Source organism: Neolamprologus multifasciatus, chromosome 16, assembly GCF_963576455.1.
Source record: "Neolamprologus multifasciatus chromosome 16, fNeoMul1.2, whole genome shotgun sequence".
Classification (NCBI taxonomy): Eukaryota; Metazoa; Chordata; class Actinopteri; order Cichliformes; family Cichlidae; genus Neolamprologus; species Neolamprologus multifasciatus.
Genome location: NC_140454.1, coordinates 20277801 through 20302125, shown reverse-complemented (window position 1 = coordinate 20302125; position 24325 = coordinate 20277801). Strand labels below are relative to the sequence as shown.

Genomic DNA, 24325 nt, shown 5'->3' with positions numbered 1-24325 from the left:
TCTTTTATAGGTTTTTATTAGTGCATAAATGCTGACATCATAATAAGATAAAGCACTTTAGGGGCTTAATGTGTACCTGTGTGCAAAGTTAGATTGCTTACGTTCTGAATATGTAGAAGGAATTCTCAGACAGACAGTGTATTATATTATTGTGTATCATAGTAAGAGGATTTTTAAAAAATAATATTTTAGCATATTTATGACACTATGATAGTGTGGCTTACAAGGACATGCCTATGTGTATAGTTGAGCTGTATTCATTTGGCAGCATGCACAACATTTCAAGAGATGTTTTTTAGTTGGTTCTCTTCTTTAAATTTGCACCTTCTCTCATTTGCTGTGTTCCTCTCACTGAATCTGTCATACCTGCTCCAGCTAACCATGTCAAGGTTTGATGGCCATAAAAAAGAACACATTTTTTTCAGAAAATTACAGCTACCAATTTAAAACAGTTTTTAAAGGAAGAAATAAAAGAAATGTAACCTACTAAAGCAAGTGGTATTAATTTGAAGCAATTGAAAATATAGCCTATAAGATTTAAAAGGTAATTACCAAAATGATGATTTATTAAGACACCTTAAATCTGTCTATGTGGATTAAAGGTCTTTTACAATTAGAATTACCTTGCCTTGCCTTTCTAGTATTATGCCTTGGATGCAAGTGTAAACATGCAAAAGGCTACATCAAAGACTAATGTCCTCAAATAAAAGTCCAGTGTCCTTTAGACATAGAGTATGAGATTGACATTTGGATTAAAGCAACATTGGCAGTCATATTAGCAAAGTACTGGACTGTTGTTGGTTGAAAAAAATCTGGCTGAGCCTGGATTTATGTTTGATTTTCCAGGACTCTACGCTATGTTCGAGAGCTGTGGACAATATTCCAGAGAATAACACTGCAGTTACAAGAGGCCAACATCAGACTCATTCCCAGAGTGCAGATATGAGCAAGCATGAACATTTAGAATTGAGTTAAAAGTTCACAGATTCAGAGTTTCAGAAAAAAGCTCATAAAGTCTCTATTATCAGAAGTCGTAAAAATTACTGTATTCATAGAGTACTATAATAACTGACTTTTTGTTAAGTTGCTGACTGAAAACACAATTTCCATTTTATGCAGCAAGAGTCTGGTTTGCATAACCCAGTATAAGTGTGCCACCTCTGGCTTTAGGCCTTAACAGTTGAATTTAGTGGAGGATACCTTTTAGCAGCTTGAGGCAAGAGGGATTACTCTCTGCCAAGCTCCGTACTGTACTAGTTGACACCTGCTGGCCTATAACCAGCTGTCAGCAACAGATGATAATTAACACCCCTGTATAACGAAAATCACCTTTCAGAGACTGTTATATTAAATCACAGGAATAGGCATGGTGGAAATTTTCTCCTAGGCTCTTTCTATTTTGAAATCAGTGACGTTATTTCTCAGCCAATGGTACGTGTCTGCCACTGCACTTTAAATGCCCGATAACCTAAAACTAATTTCATCACTAAACATTTCTTTTTTTCTATCTTCTATACTTATGACGTAAATCTTATTAAATACATATTCATTTAGAGAAATAATACTTTTAGCAATATCTGCACATAATACATTCCAATAGCCAGCAGATTCAGTTCAAAATGATTAGCATCAGTTTTTAAAACTCATTTCAACCAAGCAACTAGAATAAAATTACACTTTAATGCACTGCCATTACTTAAGAGCCGCTCAAAGAAAAAAATAAATAATACTACGGTCATATATAAAGTGAAAGTGTGCATGAAGTCAAGAGTCATTGTCTCTGACTCTCCTAATCTTATGTCACATCATATGTTTATCTGTCTAATTTACCCACGGGTTTCCTCTGCTGAAGCACAGTCACAAGCAATCAAGTCTGACTAACAATGCTGGCAACAAACAAAAGAGACATACACACGTGCACATGCACACTTAAATACACACAGCACAGCACAAGATGAATGTCAGTGCTCTGGAGGACTACATCCTGAGCGAATAGCCTAACTCAGGTCAAGAGAAAAGACGCTGAGTGCTTCCAAACAGAGAAGAGCAGGAAGGTTTCACTGACATTAACACCTCTAGAAATACACCAAAAAAAGAGAGGTGTGCTATATGCTGCTCTCCCCCAGGGTGTAAAATGGATATATTTAAACATTTTTAACAAGATTACGTTATGTAAGTCGACCATTTCCTCTTTGCATGCAGATGGTATATTTAATTGCTGTTGGTGTAAACTATATTACACTGGCAAACTAAATAATGCACCATTTTTAGAACAATAAAAGCCAGCAATATGTTTAGAAGTTACACAGTGCATGAAAAGGAACACAGTACTAAATTAGAGCCTACCAAATGTGGAGGGATATTTTAGTTTTAGCCATCTGCTCTGGTATTGACATGCTTTAAAGAAGCGAGGAAGGTTTTGTTTTGTGAATGGTGTTATTACATGATAAATGAATGCATAAATGAATAGTCATGCATATTTATGAAAAAAAAAAATCAAGTCTTCTTTTGTTAACTGAGTTTGGGTTCTGATTTTCTTAAAAGATATTTGATTGGTTGAAGCTTGTTTTGTTTGCTTGCTGAATTTCTAGATTCTTCTTTTAGTTCACTTATAATTCTTGTCAATTATGAGTTTAATTTCTTCATTCTCCACCTGCCTCCCATCTCCTCTCAGCATTTAGCCTGTGTATATTCAGACTTCTCTTTCCTTTGTCCTTTGTCAAACCGTCTGTTTTCTCCCCCTAATGTAGCTCTTTGTCTTGCTTCAGTGTTTTCCTGGATTACTCCCCATGCCGGGTTTTTGGATTTTTGTTTTGAGTTATCCTTCTGGACTTTATTGATCGAACTTTGCTGTCAGCAAAAAGGGTCCCTTATTATTTGCCTCTCCACATCGCCGACTGATAGACAGAAAAAAATTAAGATGGAATTTCTAGTGTTACAAAAAATCATGACAGCAAAGACATAAAAAGAAATAGGACTTAGTTATATAGCTGCTGTTATATTTATTAAACTCTTTTTCTCTTTTGACCTTGTAGTATATGAGCACAATCCCTGCATTGCCACATACACACGAAGTATCTCAATCGTCATCACATGCAGTGAGAGGACTAATGAGATTAATCTGACTGATTAACACCTTGCATGTATGTCTGTCAGTAGTCAACCAAAAGCATTAGCAGGATCACCTGTGTGACAATACTAACCTCAAGTGACATCCAAATGAATTCAAAACTCCTCAAGTTCAAAATACAAAACAGACTGTAAATAAAAACCTTTCAAAACATCAAAATGTTGTATCATTCATATACCATATATGCCATATAGGAATCAGAATGTATTAAAATACCCAACGGGTAACATAAGTCAATGAATGGAATAAATGTAATAACAAGTAGTATCTAGTAATGTTCATTTTCATAGGAAATATTTACTTAGTATGATGTAAAAAAAAATTATATTTGTGATTTGTGTATACTCTTAATGGACTATGGCTGATAATATGATGTTTGGATGAAGCACACAGTTTGTATTAAGAGCCTACTGTTGTTTTACTCTGAACTTCAACAGTTTTGAACTTACCTGGATGTCACTTCAAACACTCAACATTACTGACACACATACACAAGGTGTTCATTTTTCAGATTAATCATACAGTTCCCTGATTGGATGTTGGAATGACTAAGGAATTTCCCATGTGTGCATGCTTTTTTAGTCCATATGTTGCTCGTATACCTGATGAAGGTCAGAATGACTGAAATAAGAAAGTAAGAAAACATGCAAGAGTTCTTGATTTTTTTTTTTTAAACCTTTATCCAGCAATGCAGGAGAAATGACTCATTCAGGTATGCACAAAGTTTGTCACAGATGTTTGTATGGCAGCAAAGTTAAACAGCTCCACAGTATTTGTTAGATACTGGTGTCATTAGGGAGGTATGTCATGCTATATCACTAATTATTCCAGTAGTATTTAACATACTTACTTTGATCAGACTTTGTAGGGGATGTTGGGCTTATCTTCTCTGTGGAGTTGTCACTTCCCTCATCCACAACATACTCAAAATTTAAGATAAACATCATCACCATGCCCTCTTCATTCTTCACTGGGATTATATGAGTGTTACACTGAAAGTCAGACCCTGAAAGAGAAACAAAGAATCAGTGTCAGAGAGTTGAACATACAACGTGCCAGTTAAAAGTCCTTGTGAGAGACGTTTACCAACATGTAGTATCACAATCAGATGGGCCAGTGTAAAGGCTATTATTTATTTCCATTTAAAAGATGACTTACGACACCTCTGGAAAAACAGAGAAGACGTTAATATTAAAAGTCAATGGCTGTATGCCAGAATAGATGAAATAGATGAGATAAAATAAAAACATCCAGAGGTTAGATTGGTTCATATCTGTATGTTGTTGTTCTTATACATATATTGCATGCATATTTTAATGAGAAACATATTACATAAAATAACTAAGTTTCAATACGATGGCTGAAACAGCACGATTTAGTGTAACAGATCAAACAAGCAAGACAGATTACAGCCAACACAGAAACTGCAGTGTGCACATAGAAATAAACACTAAAAATATCCGTTGTGTGAGGCAGCGGAGCAGAAAATCCAGCGAGATCACAATTTCTCAACTGCACTGGTTAAAGCTGCGTTAGCAAAATCTACTCTTGCTTGTGGGCATAAGTGCTCACCAATAAAACTCTCACTGGACTTGAAGCAATAACACAACAGCTACTTACAGTTGGGGGACATATAGTATCAGTGGCCTTTTCTGGTATGAGGAAAACCTTTCGTGAAAATGTTTGCTCTGAAACTACTCCAGTTATTATTACATTATAAAAATAGTAAAAAAAAAAAACAACCTTTTTAAAAAAAAATAAAATAAATTAATTAACACGTGTAGATATATTTATCATTTTGAACTGAGCTATAAAATCAAATTGTTTCATAGTAAAATTGCACCTTTGTCTCTCTGTGTGGATCTGTCCGTCATTTTGTCTGTCTGTTTGTGTTGTGCTCATACTCACAGAGGACACATATTACCAGTGTTCGCTGCAATTTCCTCAGGGCTCACAGACACCCTGCCAGCAGCATTCATTAGCAGTAGACTTGCTGTCTGACTAAATATAACAAGCTTGGTCTGTCTCTACATGCCACAGTTCTCTTGGACAGATTTCAGCATTCAGAAATCCCAGAAGTGATGATAATGTAATCTAAATGAAATGGAAAACATTGAAAATGCACCAGCTGGTGTTAGAGAATAGTGGAATTCAGTGTTTCACAGGTACTGAGTGAATTAATGGAGTAAACGGAACAAAACACAGTTACATATGTGATGTGTTACTAAGAGCAGAAGGTGTGCTGTGTGCAATCTCATCTCGTGTAAAGGCTTCCTGGTCATGTTACGTTATGAAGTCGAAAGTGGCGCTTAGAGAGCAGGGCAACCTCGAGTCCTTGCCCAATTTAAATCCCCTGTTCATAAAAAGCACTTTTCCTGCATTTCCCAGAAATCCTTCACCTAATTCTGCATTGTCCTTTCTGTAAAAGGGAACACTTTGGTATTGACTTTGATCTCTTTGATTTAACACTGTTCATTTGTTCAGAGAGGGAAAGTAAGGGGTGAGAGTTATTCAGAACTGATTGTCTGATAAACAGAATAAGTGTAAAAATTGTGAGCTTACAGGATACAAAAACAGTGCAACAAAGTTCACCAGTAAGAAGAAAGGTGGGTAAACTGTAATCACAGTTCTGATGTGTGTTATGGATGTAAAAAAAAAAAACAGTTTTTGTTAAGACTCACTTTTAATTATACACAGATCAAGTACATAGACCAGTTTGTCCAGTAAAAAGATCCACCCTGGTACAGAGCAGGTGAGTATAAGATAAAGAATATGTAAGGTAGAGTGTAGACTGTTAGTTGTAGTTATTTCAAGATATATCCTAGACAAAGAACAAGGGACAAAGACTTAAGTGGTTTATTAGCATGGACGAATGAAAAAATATGACCAAGACTTCCTCATTCCTCTTCCTTACTTGAACAGATGTGGATACCATCCTTGCTCTATTGCTCAGCCGTGAATAGACTTCTGTAAATTTTACTTTAAATTTCCATTTAATTTGACAGCTCTAGTAGAGATTAACAGGAAAGAAGACAGAGGAAAGAGAGAAGAGGAATGAAATGGTCAGTTTTCACCCATGTGCTATGTGCCTGAACTATTTAGCCATCAGGTCACCCAGTTAATTTAATCTCTGTCTGTCTGTGTGATTATGTGGGGTTTTTTGTCCGCGAACTCTTCCTAGATAATCAAATAAACAAAATTGGCATAAAGGATACATCCAAGGATTTTTATCTATATCAAACATTATGGCATCGTCATATTGCCTAGCAACCACTCACCGACAGCCCAAAATGACCCATTTTAAGCATTTGTGCGCTGACAATACCTTCTGTCATTATTTTACAACAATAATATCTAATTATATCCACAAAAGCTGAATTATACATGTCGAGCAACCACCTCGTAATGGGTTAAGGGAAGATGCTGCCAGTAACTATGTAAAATTGATATACAGTGCTGCAATGAAAACTTCCTTGCGATTACTTTGATCACTATAGCAGATTGGCACAGTTAGCGATAGTTTGCATGGAAGACTACCCCCTTGGTAAGTACTTGGCCAATGTTTGCAGAAAAAGCATCAAGACGACTACAATTGCTAATTGTTAATGTGCTAATGTACAAAGCAATTGCAATGAATGTTTTTGGTGTAGCCGCCTACTTTATTTCACCTAGCAACAGATAATACCCTCTACCAACCACTTGCAAACACTGAATACACCCGAGCTTCCCAGGGGTTTGCCCATTGGTGTCTAGGCCTGTGTGACTGAGGCTAAAAATTACCAATTTTTGGCATATGAACACTAACTACCTTTCTTTCTTTCTTTTAAAATTTTCTTATTGTGATAAGCATATCAGTTTGCCAACAGCATGAACAAGGAAAACTACTAGCATGCACTAGTATAAATAAATAAATAAACAAGCACCATATGGCTTGCATGGTTAAAAACACATTGTGTTCATTCTGTTAGGCAAATGTATATTTACATTATCGCTAATTAACAGAAGAGTGATGTAACTGCATAACTAACCAGCAAAAAAAAAAAAAAAAAAATGCTAAGCTTAAATGCTGTAAAATCTAGCCTGAACAATAGGAATAACTAAATATTTATATTAGTAGTAGTTACTACTAATAGCTGATAATGGAAATAGTGGTGTAGTCCGTTTTTCAGAGAAGGCTCCGTGATCAGCCAGGATGAAACTGTGAATTCAGCAAAAAATATGTCTGGGCTGGGCTTTACCTGACCAGATGGGAAACAATAGTCATGTTTAAAGGCTAAGCCATGGGGGTCCCTTCTCATCTGGTCTCCTGCTGAATGTCACCTTTACCAAAATGGATGAAAGCAAAGCTTCTTCTAACTCTTGAGTTGAATCAGCACGGACAGTGTGTTACTAAGTTTAATCTCATAATACGCTCTTATTCACATTTTCATTTTCATTGTTTTGGAACCAAACAAAGGACACAGTGCTTCTTCCTGTTAAACAACAAGCGTATTCAGTCAGAAGAACAGGGAGAACAGGGAGTTCTTGTTTCTCTGACCAAAAAACCCCCAATGGTAGTGTGCTATGTGATCAGTTGAGTTATTTGTTACCAGAAAAAGCAAAAGTGTTATTCACAGTTTAAGTCTACTGAAGGTATTTTAGTAAACATTACTGCACAAATCTGAATTAACTGTAATTAAAATTAGTTATAATTTATTAGTTACTAACTGTTACTGTTAAATCATAAATCAATTTAGCAGTTTATTAGCTTATCACCAAATTAATATTCTAGAATATCCAACATGTAAATTAAGTGGGGACTTAGACAATAGCGGACCTCAATCAAATCTTTTTATCTGAGGGCGTGTGCTTGTTATTTAAATGTTACAGTAAATGCAAGCCATAAAATATGTGAATAAAAATGAAATTCAGATGAAAAGATCCCATTATATGTGACACCACCCCCTGCTGGGTAACAAATTGCCTTGGCAGACATCACTTCACAGCTGAAGTATCATTAGAATAAAACTGCCAGACAATTTTTATGAAGCTATGGTATTTTTCAAACTCATCAAGAAAGGTTTTCAGATTTCTAATTTAACCTATTTACAAGCATTTATGTTTGGATCACAGAGTTAGGAGAGAGTGAAAGGACATAACAGAAACAACAGTATTAATATATAACAGTAGAGCAAGAAGCTCAGTGACATTAAAAACAAGGTGTACTGAGTATCAAAGCTGTGCGAGCCCCATCGATTCTTACCGATGTATATGTTTTTATACTTTTCTATTGTCGTGTCTTGGATTAGCATTTTTGCCTTTAGATGCAATCAGGCGACACTTAAAATGAGATTATTTCAAGCAGCTGCAACTTTTATCAATCAAATGAAGAATGCATATAGTCCACAAAGTATACATTGCATAAACAAATGCGACAAGTCAGAAACAAAACTGAGGTTTAACACAAAATGAAATTCGTGAAGCCCCTGAGCTGAACATGTCTGCAAATAGTTCAGAGCAAACACTTTTGCTATAATAAATAAATAATAAAGTGACTGCCTTGTAAAAAATATCAAAAATCAATTCTTTCAAACAGATTTTGTTAAACTCTATTAGGAGAATCAATAAAATATTATCTTTTTGTCTGTTTACTGATGTTTTATGCAATTAAGGCCTGAGCTTTTACAGGTCCACTCAAGAACAGCCAGAGACTTTTCAAACCCACTGCAGAGTTAATGTGTTTTTATGTTTTGTTCACTGTGGTCCTGAATCTGAATCCTCACCTCATTCTCGCTCCCAATTTCAACTCCAAGGCCTTTTTTGTTCCAGTCGCTCTGAATTTTGGTTGTGTTCACTCTTCTCTCAACCCAGGCTCCATGTCCCTGACCCTGCACCTCTAAAGATTACTGCCACCACCATGCTTTGCTGGGGGAATAGTATTAGCCAGATGAGAGAAATCCCTAGTTTTCACCAGACAAACTGCTTGCAGTTCTGACTAAATAATTCAATTTTTAGACTTCCACAGTTCTTTAAAAGCAATTTTTTGCAAAAGCCAAGAAGCCTCTCATAGATTTTACTTCTGTCTATCTCTATGTCCTGATTTATGGACTGCTGCCAAAGGGTTGTGCTGCAGGTTTTGTTCTCTCTGCAGAGAGCTTCTGAAGCTTTCTTCAAAATACTGGTGGTACATTCTCTTACCAAAGACCAACTTGCTCGATTACTCAATTTGCCCAAATGACCAGCACTATGAAAGGCCCTTTCAGTTTCACATTTAATTCATTTCACAATTATTTTGTGCCTCGGAACACTCAAAGCTTTAGAAATTATGAAGGATGCAAACAAGTAAGGGTTTGCACCCTTAATGACCCATGGTAGCCATGGCAACTGGTTAGCACTGGGATAAGGAAAGCCAATATGTGTGTGTGTGTGTTGTGTGTGTTTGTGCAGCCAAGAGTAGATGCACCCTCATGCTCAGCAGACCTCCTGAATAAAGTCGTGGTTAAGCCCTGCCCTTATGTATGCCTCACCAAATGTTATCATGGCAGTGTGCAGAGTGTCTCATGACTTAATTTTTTCCACTAGTTATGTGTAAATGATAATTAAAGGGAATTGAATGCATATGACTGTAACTTGTCCTGCAGCAAAGGTTCTAAACACACTGATAAAAACATCCACTTTGACATTACTGAGTCAAAACACGTGGGAAAGAATGCCAATTTGAGTCAGTTAATGAAACTAGTGTATGCAGCCATCCACAGCATATCTACTGATATCAGTATTACATGACTAGAATGCCACTGTAATTCTAAAATACATTACACATTTTGCTCAATATCGAAAGAATAAACAAGAAAGCTCCACATGTTTAAGCGTGCCATCTGCGTCCCTGGAAATTGTTAATGTCTGTAGAACTTGGAGTACTCTAGGTGTTAAAAATTGCGAATGTGTCATGCTGCTCAAAACTGTGGAAATACTTGAATAATTTTAACTTTTTTGGTTAATTTTTATATCAGACAATGTACGTCAGTAAAGACTTTTAGTGTTGATGGAATAATAAGGGTGTTTTATTACTTCTATATATATTTAGTCCATTTTCATGCAATTTTTTTTACTGAATGTGCATTCATTTTGAGATCTTTATATAAACTGTTTTCCCTGTGAGCCAAGAGATGCTATTTACACCTGCTTGAAAGACTGGACACTGTATTAAGACTAGCTCCCTATACATGATGGAAATTTCATTACTGTAGATTCTGTTTCCATCATCAATTATTAAAACATTGCTGCTTAATCAAGTGATCCTTTCAACACAATTGGAATGATGAGCAACAAAGAAAAAAAAAGCTGTGGTGCAACTTTAAGATGTCTTAAAGACGCATAAATGCACATAGCTGTGTTCATATTTGTACACAGTAGTGTTTCTTAAGGCTTCATATTGTCCTATGTAAGTTGATCTGCTTTGGGAAGAAGCATGAGTAACATTGTTGAATGCAGATTTTTCTGTTTGTATCCTTCAACCATGTACTACACAACTGTACTGTAGCTTTTAAACAGAGCCCCACAACTACTAGTGAGTCTTGTATAATGAAATCTGACATGTTCCTCTTTTAGGGCTATTCTGCTTAAGCCAATATACAACATTACTGGGGCATAGCCCATCAGGACTGGTGTATGTAGAGAGAGGCCATGCAAGCTAGCCTTTTGTTTACAGTCCTTAGACCCTGAGGCAATATCTCGCCTCAATGAGAGTGCTGTAAGCTACATAGACTGGCCTAATTTCATCTTCAATCAGTGTCTTCAGAGCCATCAGGGATAACTAGCAGCTCCAGCACATGCAGTACTGAATTTATATTTATTAGTTGGTGAGATTTTGCTTTGTGATCTTTTAATTATGTTTAATTTGGTACAGATGTTGGCAGGTTATATGAACTGAAGGGTATATAATGTAGGTTAACGTACGGTAGCTAATTAGGAGAAAAATACAGATGGTATAGAGAGGAACATTGGATTTCACACTCCACTACAAGAATCTCATGACATTAAAAATAGTCCATGATTTACTACTGCTATGTAATGCGAATATTGTTAGGGTTATGTCAGTAACTATCACTATCAATTTCCAGTTATTAATTAAGCTTATCTCGAATTGTTGAGTTTGAAAGGAGCTCGTGCTACAGCATGTTTTAACAAACATTTTACCGGACTTGAAATCATCTGCTTGCACGGGCTGATTTTCCTCTAAGAAATATAACCAGATGCAGAAAACCTTATCTGCTTCACCTCATACTACGAGACACCAAAGAAGGCTCGCGTGATGAAAAATGGATGTGCTATTTTAGAGAGTAGTCATCCAAGTGTCTCGCAGCACACCTTATGTACTGTAGGCACTCCCTGTCCCCTCACTCCCCTGCCACTAAACCCTCAGCAGGGGTACATGGCCCTGCAGTCCCCTTGGTGGAGTGCCACCTATGAAACTCTGCACCCAAGCATACCACATGTCCCACATCATTCAGCATGGTTAGCTAAGCTGCTGCTGTTATGTCGCCATTATCCATTTAACTTCTCTCTGCTCCATGGTGTCAGCTTCCTTTTGTTAATACTCATTCAGGTACAAAGTATTATTACACCCTGTGGAATAGGATAGCTCTACAAAGCCTTCAGGGGAAAGCATTTATCTCATTGATTATGTATCATAGCTGGTGTAACACAGCACATGTGGTATCTCTTCTAACAGCACGTCATGCTTCTTCACATAGAGGGAAGCACAAAAATTAGAAGCAAATGGTCTGGTGCAAAAGGCCTTTGCTGTGCTCCCATGGTTGCTATTGTTCCCCTACTTTTAATTTCAAAGCATTCACATAAGCTGCTTAACTTTTGCTTTTTAAGTGAAAAGAGAAATAAAGCTTTGTTGCTCCTGATGTTGCACAGCTTCCTCAAATCCAAACCTTACTTTCTTACCACAGTTATTGGTGGAAGGGGAAAACAAACTACACCTGCCTCACTTCAGTTCCTTCAACCTCTGGCATTTTAGGCACACATCAAAAATCAACCAATACCTGGAGAAAAATATGCATGAAAAAGGGGAGAAACAGAACATTGGTAACCTGCCTATGCTAAGGCTGGTTTATTTCATGATTTGTGATGTACAGTGTGTGCTTGGGCTTTAATACAAAGGATTAACTGATTTGCATTAGGACTGATAACTTCAAATGCAGTTTGGAGACATGAAATGCAACCACTTTCTGCCCATCAACTCCAATTTGTCAGCTGTCTTGAATCAATAGGGCTACTTCTCTCAAGGATGGCATGAATCTTTTATTCCCTTAAAGCAGGCGAATGGTGTCCTCCATACCCGTGTAATGCATCTACTCTGAAAGCTGCTCATTCCCAGTCACTGCACTGTCAGCCCTGACATTTTTATTCATGAGCACGCATGCTAACTATAAATTCCTCTGAGGAGTATTAAGAGTTATGTTTTGGATTTGTAATGCACACTAGGGAGGATTGTGATAGGACTGGGACTAACGATTACGTTGGAAGGTTTTCAGACTCTCATCCACAATGCTTTAAGCATTCCATGCTCACGACTTTTAGAACAGAGTGCAGAACATGCATGCAATATGGGAAGATGGGAGCCTAAATGAAGTTTCTTTAAAATTCTGTTTGACATACACCAAACACTTCCAGTCAGACCCTAGAGTTTGGTGTGAAATTGTCTTGCAGGTTTCTGCAACAATCTATTTAACAGTGCAGCAGCTGGATCATGATTAGCAAAAAAACCAAAACATGCCTGATGGTTGCCGATGGAAGATTAAGCATGTATCCATGGCACAGAATCTAATTAAACTCATGATTAAAAATTAGGCTCCTAGGATTAAAAAAAAATTAACACTTTTTTTCTATTTTAGAATCCACATATATAAAACTGCTGTTTGCCCATGATTTAAAGTGATCAACTGCTAAAGAATATTAGTGCAAAGCAACAATGTCTCACCAGAAGACGTCTCACATGGCACAAACACGGGTGCTAAATGAAAACAATAAAGCATGATCAAAATGTGCAGCTCCACAAGAGTAGTACCTTTGGGATTAACTGTGTACAGATATGTCATGCTGACCATAAAAAAAAGCCTCATGTGAGAGCATGGCAGGAGGTGGTCAATCTGCGGATTTATGCCACTGAGTGGTAACGTCGTATTAAATCTCTCTGACTCAGGATTGCTGTCTCTCAGTACACCATTCATAACAGGACTGGCCAAAAATGAATGACAAAAGTCTACCGCTTAAGGGAGAGCATTTTCACTGCAAGCAAATCTGTACAGCAATTTTATAGGTCAATGGACTGATCCACTGTCTACTGAAACAACTGAAAATCTTTGGTACAAACCACCGCATCAATAAACGCACCATAGAGATTCAAACACACAATCAGTATATTTTACTATATTTGAAATTTGTAAAGTAGACAAAGAATTTACTGCAAGGTAAGGTTCAAAAGACAAAACATAAACGTTACAGCTGCTGATGTCAAAGACCTGTATCCTTCAAATTCACCTCTGTAGTTTATGTTCTTCTCATGCAGAGCTGCTTTGTGTAGTGCATTATTTGAGATGTAAGACTAACAATATTACAGAAACACTGTTTTTATTTGAAAAAAAAAAACAATAAACACAATCCAATAAGATTAAAAAAACAACAACATTCTTGTTGTATTATATGATCAGAATATTTTTTTGTTTCTCGTAAGAACACGTTTCATAAATCTCTAATAACCATCATCTAGTTATTTTTTGCAGAACACATGAAATAACACCAGCATAAACTTACAGGAAGATCTAATTTTAGACTAGATTAGCCTTGCTGTTTTCCTCTGTCTGAGGTACTGTGGACATACACCTCTGGTTGGTTAGTGACCAACTGACTGACACAACATGAAATGAGGAGATCTCCAGGTGCTCTCCAGAGACCTCTCAGCTTACGGGGATGCTGTGCCAGCCCCCTTCTGTTTTACCAGCTCAGTTACTTACCATCCTTGCGGTAGTATGTGATCTCCACCTTGCGCTCCTCAGACCCAAACACTGCCTGTGTCACTTGGTTGATGGCCTCTTTGTCAGTGAGGTTACCATGGAGGAAGTCACACGTGCATGGCTTCTGCATGATGTCTGGTCTTGAGAAGCCTGTCATCTCACAGAAGCCATCATTGCAGTAGATGATTGCACAGTTCTCCACCCTGGCGTTAGCTATCACAAATTTCCGGTCTGTATGAAAGAGGGGAACAAATATATATGATCTGATGTGATCTCAGTGTAAACCATGGCTCACATATAATAACAGTCAGCAATTAAGTGAAGTGCATGGCAACTACTAAACAAACCGAGTCTATATAATAATAATAACAATAACAATAACAACAACAACAACAACAACAACAATAATAATAATAATAATAATAAAAAACAAGAATCTAACATTTCAGTTTTATCCTTTTCTTTAAGAAATATCTTAACATAAAGTTACACACACACACAGACACACGTATATACATATCTTATTCTGTCAATAACGTTTACTTCGTGCTATTTCTTTATCTGGTAGCAGAATTTGTACATCAACAAAATACTTACTCTGTCCCTCGAATTTCCGAATTATTATTCCAAGGAATGTGTTCTGTGGTGCAACGTGACCTCTTCTTATAGGCATATTTAGACAAAGAATATCCCGCGATCTTCAGTAAAAAGTGCCTCCACAGTAAATCTCCAAGTTGCAAAGGTTGGCTGTTTGTGGGGTTTCTTTTACCAAATTCGCTACACGCAAACACTCTTTAAATTACCTTTCTACTTTACCGTAGAGTTATTTATCCCGCTTGTATAACTGAGCATCTAAATGGCTCATCTCCGAAACGCGCGGAATCGGGGAGGATTGCTTGAGTTAGGTTTAGTTCGCAAAGCATTTCGCGTTGAGGTTGGGTGCGATCCTGACGTCCTCTGTCGCGGTGTGTTGAGCGCACACAGCGGCCAGTGGTTAATATGTCAAGGGGAATGACGTTGCTCTCAGGGGGCTTAGCCCGCGTATGGATAAGTCCCAGCCTTGCGGACAACAATGAGCATTGCTGGAATACACTACAGTATGTGCTTACAATATACTGCCTTGTGTGTATGGGTGCGTGTGTGTGTTTGTGGTTGAGGGGGAGGGGGGTTCACATAATGACAGGAGACTTTTTTAGTGGAGGGTGATAGTTAACAGCAGTTTGATAGAAATTGAAACGCACACATATTAACACTGGCAACTGGCATGCTGTTTTGAACTCTTAAATAACCGTTTATACATGTTTGATACTCTAGACTGCTGTAATGTTTGCTGTTCAACATCTACTTAGCGCTTTTTTCCACTTCACCGATTTGAATATGTAAGCTAACTCAGCGACCGCTGATTAATGAATTAATGTTCCTTAGCATTTGCAAACATTTCAAAAAGAGTCTAACCGCTTGGGAAATATGCTTATGTGCTTTCTTGAGCAGCCTACTAATTAACATATATCATTACTTTTTATAACACATGCGACATTTTAACCCGAGGCTATCTACTGTACTGTCTCATCACCCTAACCCCCACCGGGGTAGGGGAATTATGCTAAATATGGCTACAGCTAGGCAACTCCTTACAGTGAATGGGCAGATATTAGAGTGGATTCTATCTTAATCATCGAGTCTTTAGTGAAAAAACAAACAAAGACTTATTTCTATAACTGGAGAACTGTTTTTCTTTGAATGAGGAGAATTGGCATTCATGATATCTGGTGGTCTCCTAGAATCCACCCAACAAACAAACAAGCAAACAAACATATAATTTTGCGGACAAAATGCGCTTACCTTATTAATGTGTAAAATATTATACAGTAGGCAATGCTGATTATGTAAAACTTCAACAGTTACACAAAACCACATGTGCACCATGTTATACAGAAACACCATGTACCATGAGCTTAAATATTTCATACAGGCACACAAAAATCTATCAAAAGTCATATAATTAGATTTGATATATAACCATACAGCGTTTCTTATATTTTTTTACATTTTCTTGGGTTAGTGGGTCTGTGCAAGCTGCATTTGACTGACCTCCCTGACTCTTCTGTTAGTTTTCTTGTACCATATGGATCAACTGCAGCTTGAGTAGATTCATATATAGCTTGAGCAACTGGAAAAAATAATCCTATAGGTATACTAAGCCCTTAAGAATCACGTTGGATATCTGTCCATTGCGTTGAAAAGACTAATAGATTCAAGTGATGGTGAAAATGCAGGGCGAGAGGCAGGGTACACTCTGGACAGGTTGCCAATGCTCATACATCCACAGTCCACTGAGAATAGCCAATTAAGCTAACATGCAAGCACCACACAGAAAAGACCTTGCTGACCAAGACATTCAATCCCCATATCTTTTTGCTGTGTGACAGCTGTTTTTCCTAACTTTCTCCTTCAAAATTCTATTTCAGTGAAAAAGCAGTGATATCAGCTCAAAAAACATTTACAGTGGCCTGCACATGAATGTAAACCCAGAATCTAGACAACTTTTCAGCTTGTCTGCACTCAGTTTATGCCATAAACCAAGTGACCAAGTTTGTAGGCTTCTGCTTGGCTTGACAAAAGAGGATATGTGAGTGTAAAGTACTTTTTATTTTGTTTATTTTACTTTTGATGAGACTATGTCCTTAAACTTACATACAGAACAAGTCTTTTGTGAATTTGTTTCATTTGTGAAACATTGTCAAAATGAGAAAAATCCTTTCTCATTTTGAGTGATGTTAAAAACGTTGGTCACTACTTTTAGGGATTACTGTTGTTTCTTATTTTCAGAATGTTCCAAACCCATGATTCAAAGTGTTTTTCAGTGGTTTTCCTTTGGTTCCTCCCAAAAAATCCAGAATGAAATTTTAAACTCTTTTCTTTACATACAAATCCTTTAATCACCATCTCAGCTTAAAAATCACTATATTATCTCAATGGAGAACGTTGCTCTCAGACACCACTTTTTAAAGCTTATGCAGACACATTCCTCTGTGGAACTAACTCTGATATTGTAATTTTCTAGGTAAACACAGAATTTGCTTTCAAAATCAGTATTAAAACCTTCCTGTAGCTATGCTGCTGTAAGCTGACACTGCTGGATAACTTCCCACGATGCACTGAGCATCTATCTTCTACTTTATTCTTTTTTTGCTGTCCATGCATTTATATGCCACTATATCATGTCATTATTATGCCTTCTCTCCCCTATAGCTTTTTTCTCTCTCCCCGTACCTTTCTGCAGGTGCCTCAGGCTCTGTGGCTGCATGCTCCTGATTTGCAGTTACTTGTCTCTCCAGCCTGCCCGGTGTTTATTGTTACTGTATATAGCATTTCACTTTACTATGCTCTCTTTTTCTATCTTTGCTTTCCCTTCAGCCCAACCAGTCAAGGAAAATTCAGTAAAAGGACTAGATGTTACAATCCCTGATAACCCCTGAGTCGTGTATGGTCTTCATCAATCAATATAATGTGCAAATTGGATGTTATTGTAAAATCTAATATAAAATATTTAAATTTCTGTATTACACTTTATATAATTATACAGAAATGTGTTTATTAAGTACTACTTAATACTACTTAATAGCATTTAGTATGCTGTATATATCTTGTGACACATTTTATGCTGGGGACGTATTTCACAGGTATTTTAAAAATATGCTGATTGGACAGTTATATATAATTTTTTTTTCTTTTACCTTTATTTTTTTTACCCTTTTAGTTATGTATATGTGTGTATGTATGTATGTATGTGTATATGTGTGTATATCTATATATATCTATGTATATAGATATATATATATATGACAAGCAAACCAAGCATAAAACATAAAAAGCTAACAAACATAAAAATATCTGTCCAGAAAAGTTGAGCACAGATTAGCAGTAGGTGCCTTTAACTGAGGTGCTGTCCATGGTGCTGTAGTTTCAGTACCACTGCCTGCATGCGAACATGACATGGAGCATAATGATGTGCTATTGTATCCTTGCAGTTTCTCTCTCTTTCTTTCTGTCTCACTCAGTCACTCGCTCTCTTAAGCTTTGGCAATTCTACACAAACAACAACCAGGTGGTTAAAAAAATGTATGCATAATTCAAAACCTCACTTACAGTCTTGAAACATCTGTCCCAGTATTTCAGCTTGACTTCTTCAAACAGCTGGCCAATTGTGAGTGAGAGAACATAATGAATAACTTCACATGACATGATCACATTCACAGATCATACATGGTGTACTTCATCACCTTCAGTGAGGACTTAAATATTTATACCTGTTTATTTCAATTCCAGCGAGCATGCAATTACCTGCTTTGTGGTTTATGTGCCTATTTAATCTTTTTCATCACAATATTATCATATTCCAGTTTAGTATTTACAGTGCCTTTGAACCTTGTCTGGTGTGTTATTTTGTTGCTTTGCACTGTACTTCTTGAGAGCCTGTGCCAAGCTGCAGGTGTGTCTTAAGATGAAAACACTCCTGTTCTTTTGCCCTACATTATGAGGATTGGGGCAAACACGTGTGGAAGTATCTGCTTTTTTGTTTTGAACTGTTCTGGAACAAGAGTTTACTTTAGAAGTTAGCTTAGAAAGCATCTTTTGACTTTGAAGGTACAGTAACATGCACAATATAATCCCACCTCCCGTACCCATAAATGGAGACCTCTCCAGGCCAGAGTGCCTTGTGTGGTGTATTTTATCAGATCACTGTTGCATTAAGCCAGTCTGAAACTCGTATCCATTACTCACAACAAGAAACAGAGCCGAACCTTTCAAAGGAAAGCCATAACTCACTAACAATTAAATTGTTTTTTTTTTTTAAAAAAAGCTTTGCATTTTGGGAAGAAAGTTCATTTGATTAAGTGTGCAATGCATGGCTTGACACAGTGGTTGAAACCATTGCTTACATTGGTATGACCAATGTAGAAATATCGTTGTTATGTGTATTTCACTTCTATGAACACAACTAATTAATACTGGCATATATGCTGACTTGTAAAAGCAAAGGGTAGCAATGCGTGCATGATTGTGTGGTATTAGCTGAGAGCTGCACACAAGGAAAATAACGTTCCCGTGCCATGACGAGCTGTGTGCCTTGGTTCTGTCGCATACTACTACTTCAGCATGCTTGTTCACCTCACAATACATTTGCATCATACTTGTGAATTAGACAAATTATTATTTAATGTAATATATTACATCAAACTTTTACATCAAATAAAAAAAATCGCATTGTGCCGGTGCTGGTTTGCTAGGAGAGCGAAAATAAAGAAAGGTGTTTTTTTTAACACATTACCATTGATTCCTTGCTATTAGCCAAACTTCTATTCATATGTATTTAATTTTTTAAGTGGCTAATGGAAGTTAAAAGTCCCATGCATTAAATTATGTCATGTGGAAATGTTAAATACCGAATATTAGATATGACAGTTTACATTAAGTCCAAGTTGAGATCATCAATCCGATGACTCAAATGTACTCTACTCAGTTATCAATGTGATATTAAGCACAACCTCAAACCTGCACCATAGAGTTCTCAGCATTAAATCTTCCAACAATGACATGCAGTCATGCCATGTAGCAAACATGCGCTGCAGTTAGTAATTGGTCTGCTGGGTTACAGTAGTTTCAGGTTTGAGTGATTCTGAGAGTGGTTTAGTGAAGAAATAGCACCCAGTTTCAAAACGCTGTCTTAGATGGCATCCATCATTTGAGTAACAAAATGAATGCATACCTGCTCAGACAAAGACTGCTGTTCCACAGCTGTGGTTAACTGTCACTAGTAGGAAGGTGGAAATAGAAGTTGTGCATAAAAATCACAATCTTTGTGTCATATCAAAAGGGATTACATTGCATTGCATTATAGAATGGCATTCTTAAATAAATCACAAGGTGTTTTTTAACAACATCAAATGGCATGCATTTCTAGATATTGTATGGTAATTTTGAAAATCACACGCCTTTTCATTCATTCATTCAGTCATTCGTTGCACATAATCTCTGAGATTTTAGAGCAATCTGAGCCACCAGAGCAGCATGCACTGTCCAGAGCCTAATCCAGGTCTCACGGCAGTAGTGCGCTTTCTGTCTCTCAGTCTCCCTTTATCTTTTTTTCCCTCTCTTCTTTTCCTCTCTGTGGTACAGTGGCGCATACGTACACTTGCACCGATGGTGCACACTTGCAGGGCTTACTGAACGTTCATATAAACCATTACGGCCCTATCTCTGAGAATAATCCACTACTGCAAAACATCAGAGTGCTATTGCCGCACCCACTGCTGTGCCTTACCCCATAAATGGCAGCACACGTTCTGCACCATCTGCCCCCAATGAGAAAAAAAGGGCCACCCTGCACTTTTGGCTTAGTATGTCACTTCACAATATCATTTAATCCGCCAGAGGTCAGTGCTTTGTCCCTTAGGCACTAGTGAAAATGTTAGACCTATTACACAGGCTGAAAAAACGTGCTTTCATAAATGGTTTCTCTAAATTACATGAAAAATATACTAAACTAAAGCTTCAGCAGCTATGCTCTCTCGCTACCACGTGCACAAAGATTGTTTTGAGCATCCTGTATCACATGTTTCCATTAATTTGCAGGGTCAGAAGTACTGCAGCATCTGTTCCCAGTGTTAGGCCCTGTGTGAATACAGATGCAGTCTCTTGGCACAAGCACCATATGTTGCCACCAGTAAACAGGCAACGAAGTCATTTGATAGTGAATCCGTGTGGCTTGCTTTGCCGTTTGCCTTTGTCCAAGCTGTGACTGCTGATTCAACACGAAGCCAGACTTCTTGTATAGGTCAGCCATCCATTGTTGTTTATCAGAGTAGCAGTGGAAGGAGAATTAGTGGTGATGCATAAAGCTTACACAAGTCATGCCAGGGGACAAAGTATATTTATGGATGGCTCACACATACTTGTAGGCTCTGTGTAAAAGAAAAGAAAAGATTTTCCTCAGATTACCAAACAAAACAACAACAACAGATCATTAAGATCATAAGTGACATTAACGTCAGTCATCACTCACGCTGTGAAGTAATTGGGATGTATGTAAAACAACCTGAAGTGACATTAAAAGCCTTTCATCCTTTCCTAATGGTAGAAGTTCCCCACTGAGGTCACCAGCTTCAGCAGAATGACACTTTTTGTGAGAGAAAATGGCTCTCCAAGGCTACAGCAAAATATGATTATAGATCATTTATTTGGATCACTAATGCCAGATGACATGCAAAGGCCACCATCAGTGAACCTTTTCCCACTAAGAAACAATTTACCTTTATGAATAATTAAAATGATGCCAATTAAAATCCAGTGCTGACAAACCCCCCCACCATTTGGAATCACTTTGATGACCTTCAGATTTGACTGCAGATTAATCACTTAATAGGAAATAATCAGCAACTGTTTTATGACTCCTGCTACTGCTGGCGCAAAAAAAAAGTGCAGAAGGGAGAGGGAAGTAACAATTGTTTCTAAAGAGCTAACTCATTAGCTGGAAACACTCTCTAATATTAAAGTGCTTGTTTTTTGCAGCTCATGATAATGACTCACAGTCAAGTTGGGAAAAGACACGTTATAAAGATGCGATTACTCCAGACATTCATGCTTTGTTTCCTGCTGTGTGAAATCACTCCTATCACATGTTAAATACTGAATAAGATATCACTGGCAGCATTGTATTCCTATAGGAAACTGTGGCAGTGAATCTCACTGAATCTCACAAGAAGAAACTTGTAAATGTCATCAAGGTGTGCAGAAAGCTCTAGCTGTTGCAGTGCTCTTGCCAAGTTTGAGGAGGAGCAGTTTGTTCTCAGTGTTGTCAAACTGCTGGCAGGATTCAATGGAGTGATTACCTCATTTCAGTTATCCCCTCTGTGATCAAAGGTTACCATGGAAACTGGTGTGTCCCAGCAGATGTGCTGCTGCCCCCTCCCCCTTTGCAATGTAGGCTTCTCAGTATGAAATTATTCTATAGCGCTGTCTTTCTCATATTTTTACTATTTTTTGTCATAGCTCACTATTGCTTGTGCATTATTTTACAATTAAAAAATAAACTACTTATTCTAAGCAACAGGGTGTATTGGTTAACACAAACGCTGTATAGATATGTTTGATGGAGCGTTAGATCTGTCAGTATTGCAAAATGTCACCAATTGAGTCTCTATTATGCTTAACAAAAATGCCATCTCTTCATGAGCTGTCTGGTTGGCACAGCACACACAAGGGACTCTTACTGCGAGTAGTCTGGCTTCACAGCTCGGTTTCTGGAGGACAGCCAATATAAGGAGTCCGTCTCCGCCTCTGAACTAACTAATGCATGCGTAGACAGCCTGCGTAAACCATGCACAGGCTACCTTTGAGTAATTTTTCTCATGGATGAGCCAAAAATATTTGAAAATGATGACTCTAAAAATAAAAGCTTAGATCTTTGTCCATATGATTATGAAGATAGACAGCTACATTCATAGCTTTCCCTATGGAGATATACACCCACCAGAAGTGTAAATGCTGGTTTAACAGGTAACAGAATCATTGGGAATGAATAAGAAATTGCTCAAGGCTTCGTCTATTCCTTATTTGCTTCAAAGAGAAAAAAATACTAACACCAACCACTAAAATAATTTTTAATTAATGCTCCCTTGTGAGGTACTGTACTTCTCTCAGATCTTCAATATTTTCCTGTGTAATATTCTTCGTCTTCTTTTGGCTACTCTCTTTAGGGATTGCCTCAGGGGATCATCTGCCTCAATCTCTGCCTATCCCTACCATTCTCCCCTGTCACACCAACGCTCTGCATGTCCTCCTTCTTTACATCCAGAATACATCTTTCTCTTCTCTTCCTGCCTGGCAGCTCCATCTTCAGCATCCTTTGTCCAATATATCCACTATCCCTCCTCAGCTTTGCCTCCCTAACTTTGTTTCCAAACCACTCGACCTGCCCTGCCCTGTCTGATGTACTCACACTCATCCTGGCTGCTTCCCATAAAAATCTTTCAGCTTTGATGCCTCCACCTCTTGTCTTTTTGTTTGTGTTTTTGTTTTCATGTTTCCAGTGCTGTCTCCTTCACAATAACATATAGGTATTCTGACTTTATTCAATACACTTTCATTCCTCTTCTTTTCAGTACATACCTCCACCTCTGCAGGCTCTCTTTTACCTGCCCCCTATCTTTAGTAGAGATCACAGTGCCATCTACAAACATTATGGTGCCCGGAGACTCCTGCCTGAATTCATTTGTCAGCCTGTCCATCAACATTGCAAACCCATCTGCCAGTTGTGATTACTACCACACACCTAAACACTGTCTTGCTGTCCTTGCAGTTCTGCACCACCCTCACATATTTCCCTGCCACTCCTAATTTTCTCATACAGAACCACGGTTCCTCTCTTGGAACCCTGCAGTCTGCCTCACTAGATCCACAATGATACAGTACAGCTCCTTCTGACCTTCTGTGTACTTGTCCAGCAGTGCTCTCAAGACATGTTATGTGTAACTCTTTCTTGGCATAAAGTCATACTGCTGCTTGCTAATTGTCACCTCTCTTTCTAACCTAGCTTCAAAAACTCTTTACTATGGGACTCCCGCATGACTCATCAACCTTTTCCCTCCCCTCTGTAGTTACTACTACGCTGCATTTCACCATGGTTCTTGGTTCTGGACTAATACACTAGTCGATTCCTCATTCATCCTTTCAGGATTAGACAAACTGGTTAAAAAGTCTGCTTTCTTCTCATCTGGACTTAGTGCTATACCACCCTTCATAACTGTCCTCACTTCCTCCTTACTAATCCTCTGCACTCCCTGATTTATCACCTTCCTTTCATCTGTCCTCCCCTTTCTCTTTTCCTTCATTCCTCAGCTTCCCAAAGTACTCCTTCAACCTTCTCAGTGCTTCACCCAGTACATTTCCAGTAACTCAGTATTAGTTGTTTCCTTTGCCTTTGCTAGTTCTCTCTCTCTTCATCTCCTACAGATGAACATTTTATGTGCTTTATTTTGCTATTCCAGCAACTATCACCTTGTCTTCTTTCCTCTGTCCAGAGCATAACTAAACACATTCTTGGCAGTTTCCCTCAACACTTCGGCTGTACTGTCACAGTCTGGCAGAGGCAGACTGTATGTATTATGAAGAGGACCCAAAATGCAGA

At 37.8% G+C, this 24325-nt stretch overlaps 1 protein-coding gene across 1 annotated transcript in view; it reads right to left on the bottom strand.

Moving 5' to 3' along the window:
• Positions 1 to 15253, bottom strand: part of kcnh7b (potassium channel, voltage gated eag related subfamily H, member 7b) — a 46383-nt gene extending 31130 nt beyond the window's left edge. The window contains exons 1-3 of the mRNA XM_085135054.1: positions 14734 to 15253; positions 14137 to 14367; positions 3981 to 4136 (exon numbers count right to left, since the gene is read on the bottom strand). Coding sequence (XP_084991180.1) covers positions 3981 to 4136; positions 14137 to 14367; positions 14734 to 14809 — 463 coding nt within the window. The 5' untranslated portion in view covers positions 14810 to 15253. The remainder of the gene's footprint in view (positions 1 to 3980; positions 4137 to 14136; positions 14368 to 14733) is intronic.
• Between the last annotated feature and the right edge of the window lie 9072 nt (positions 15254 to 24325).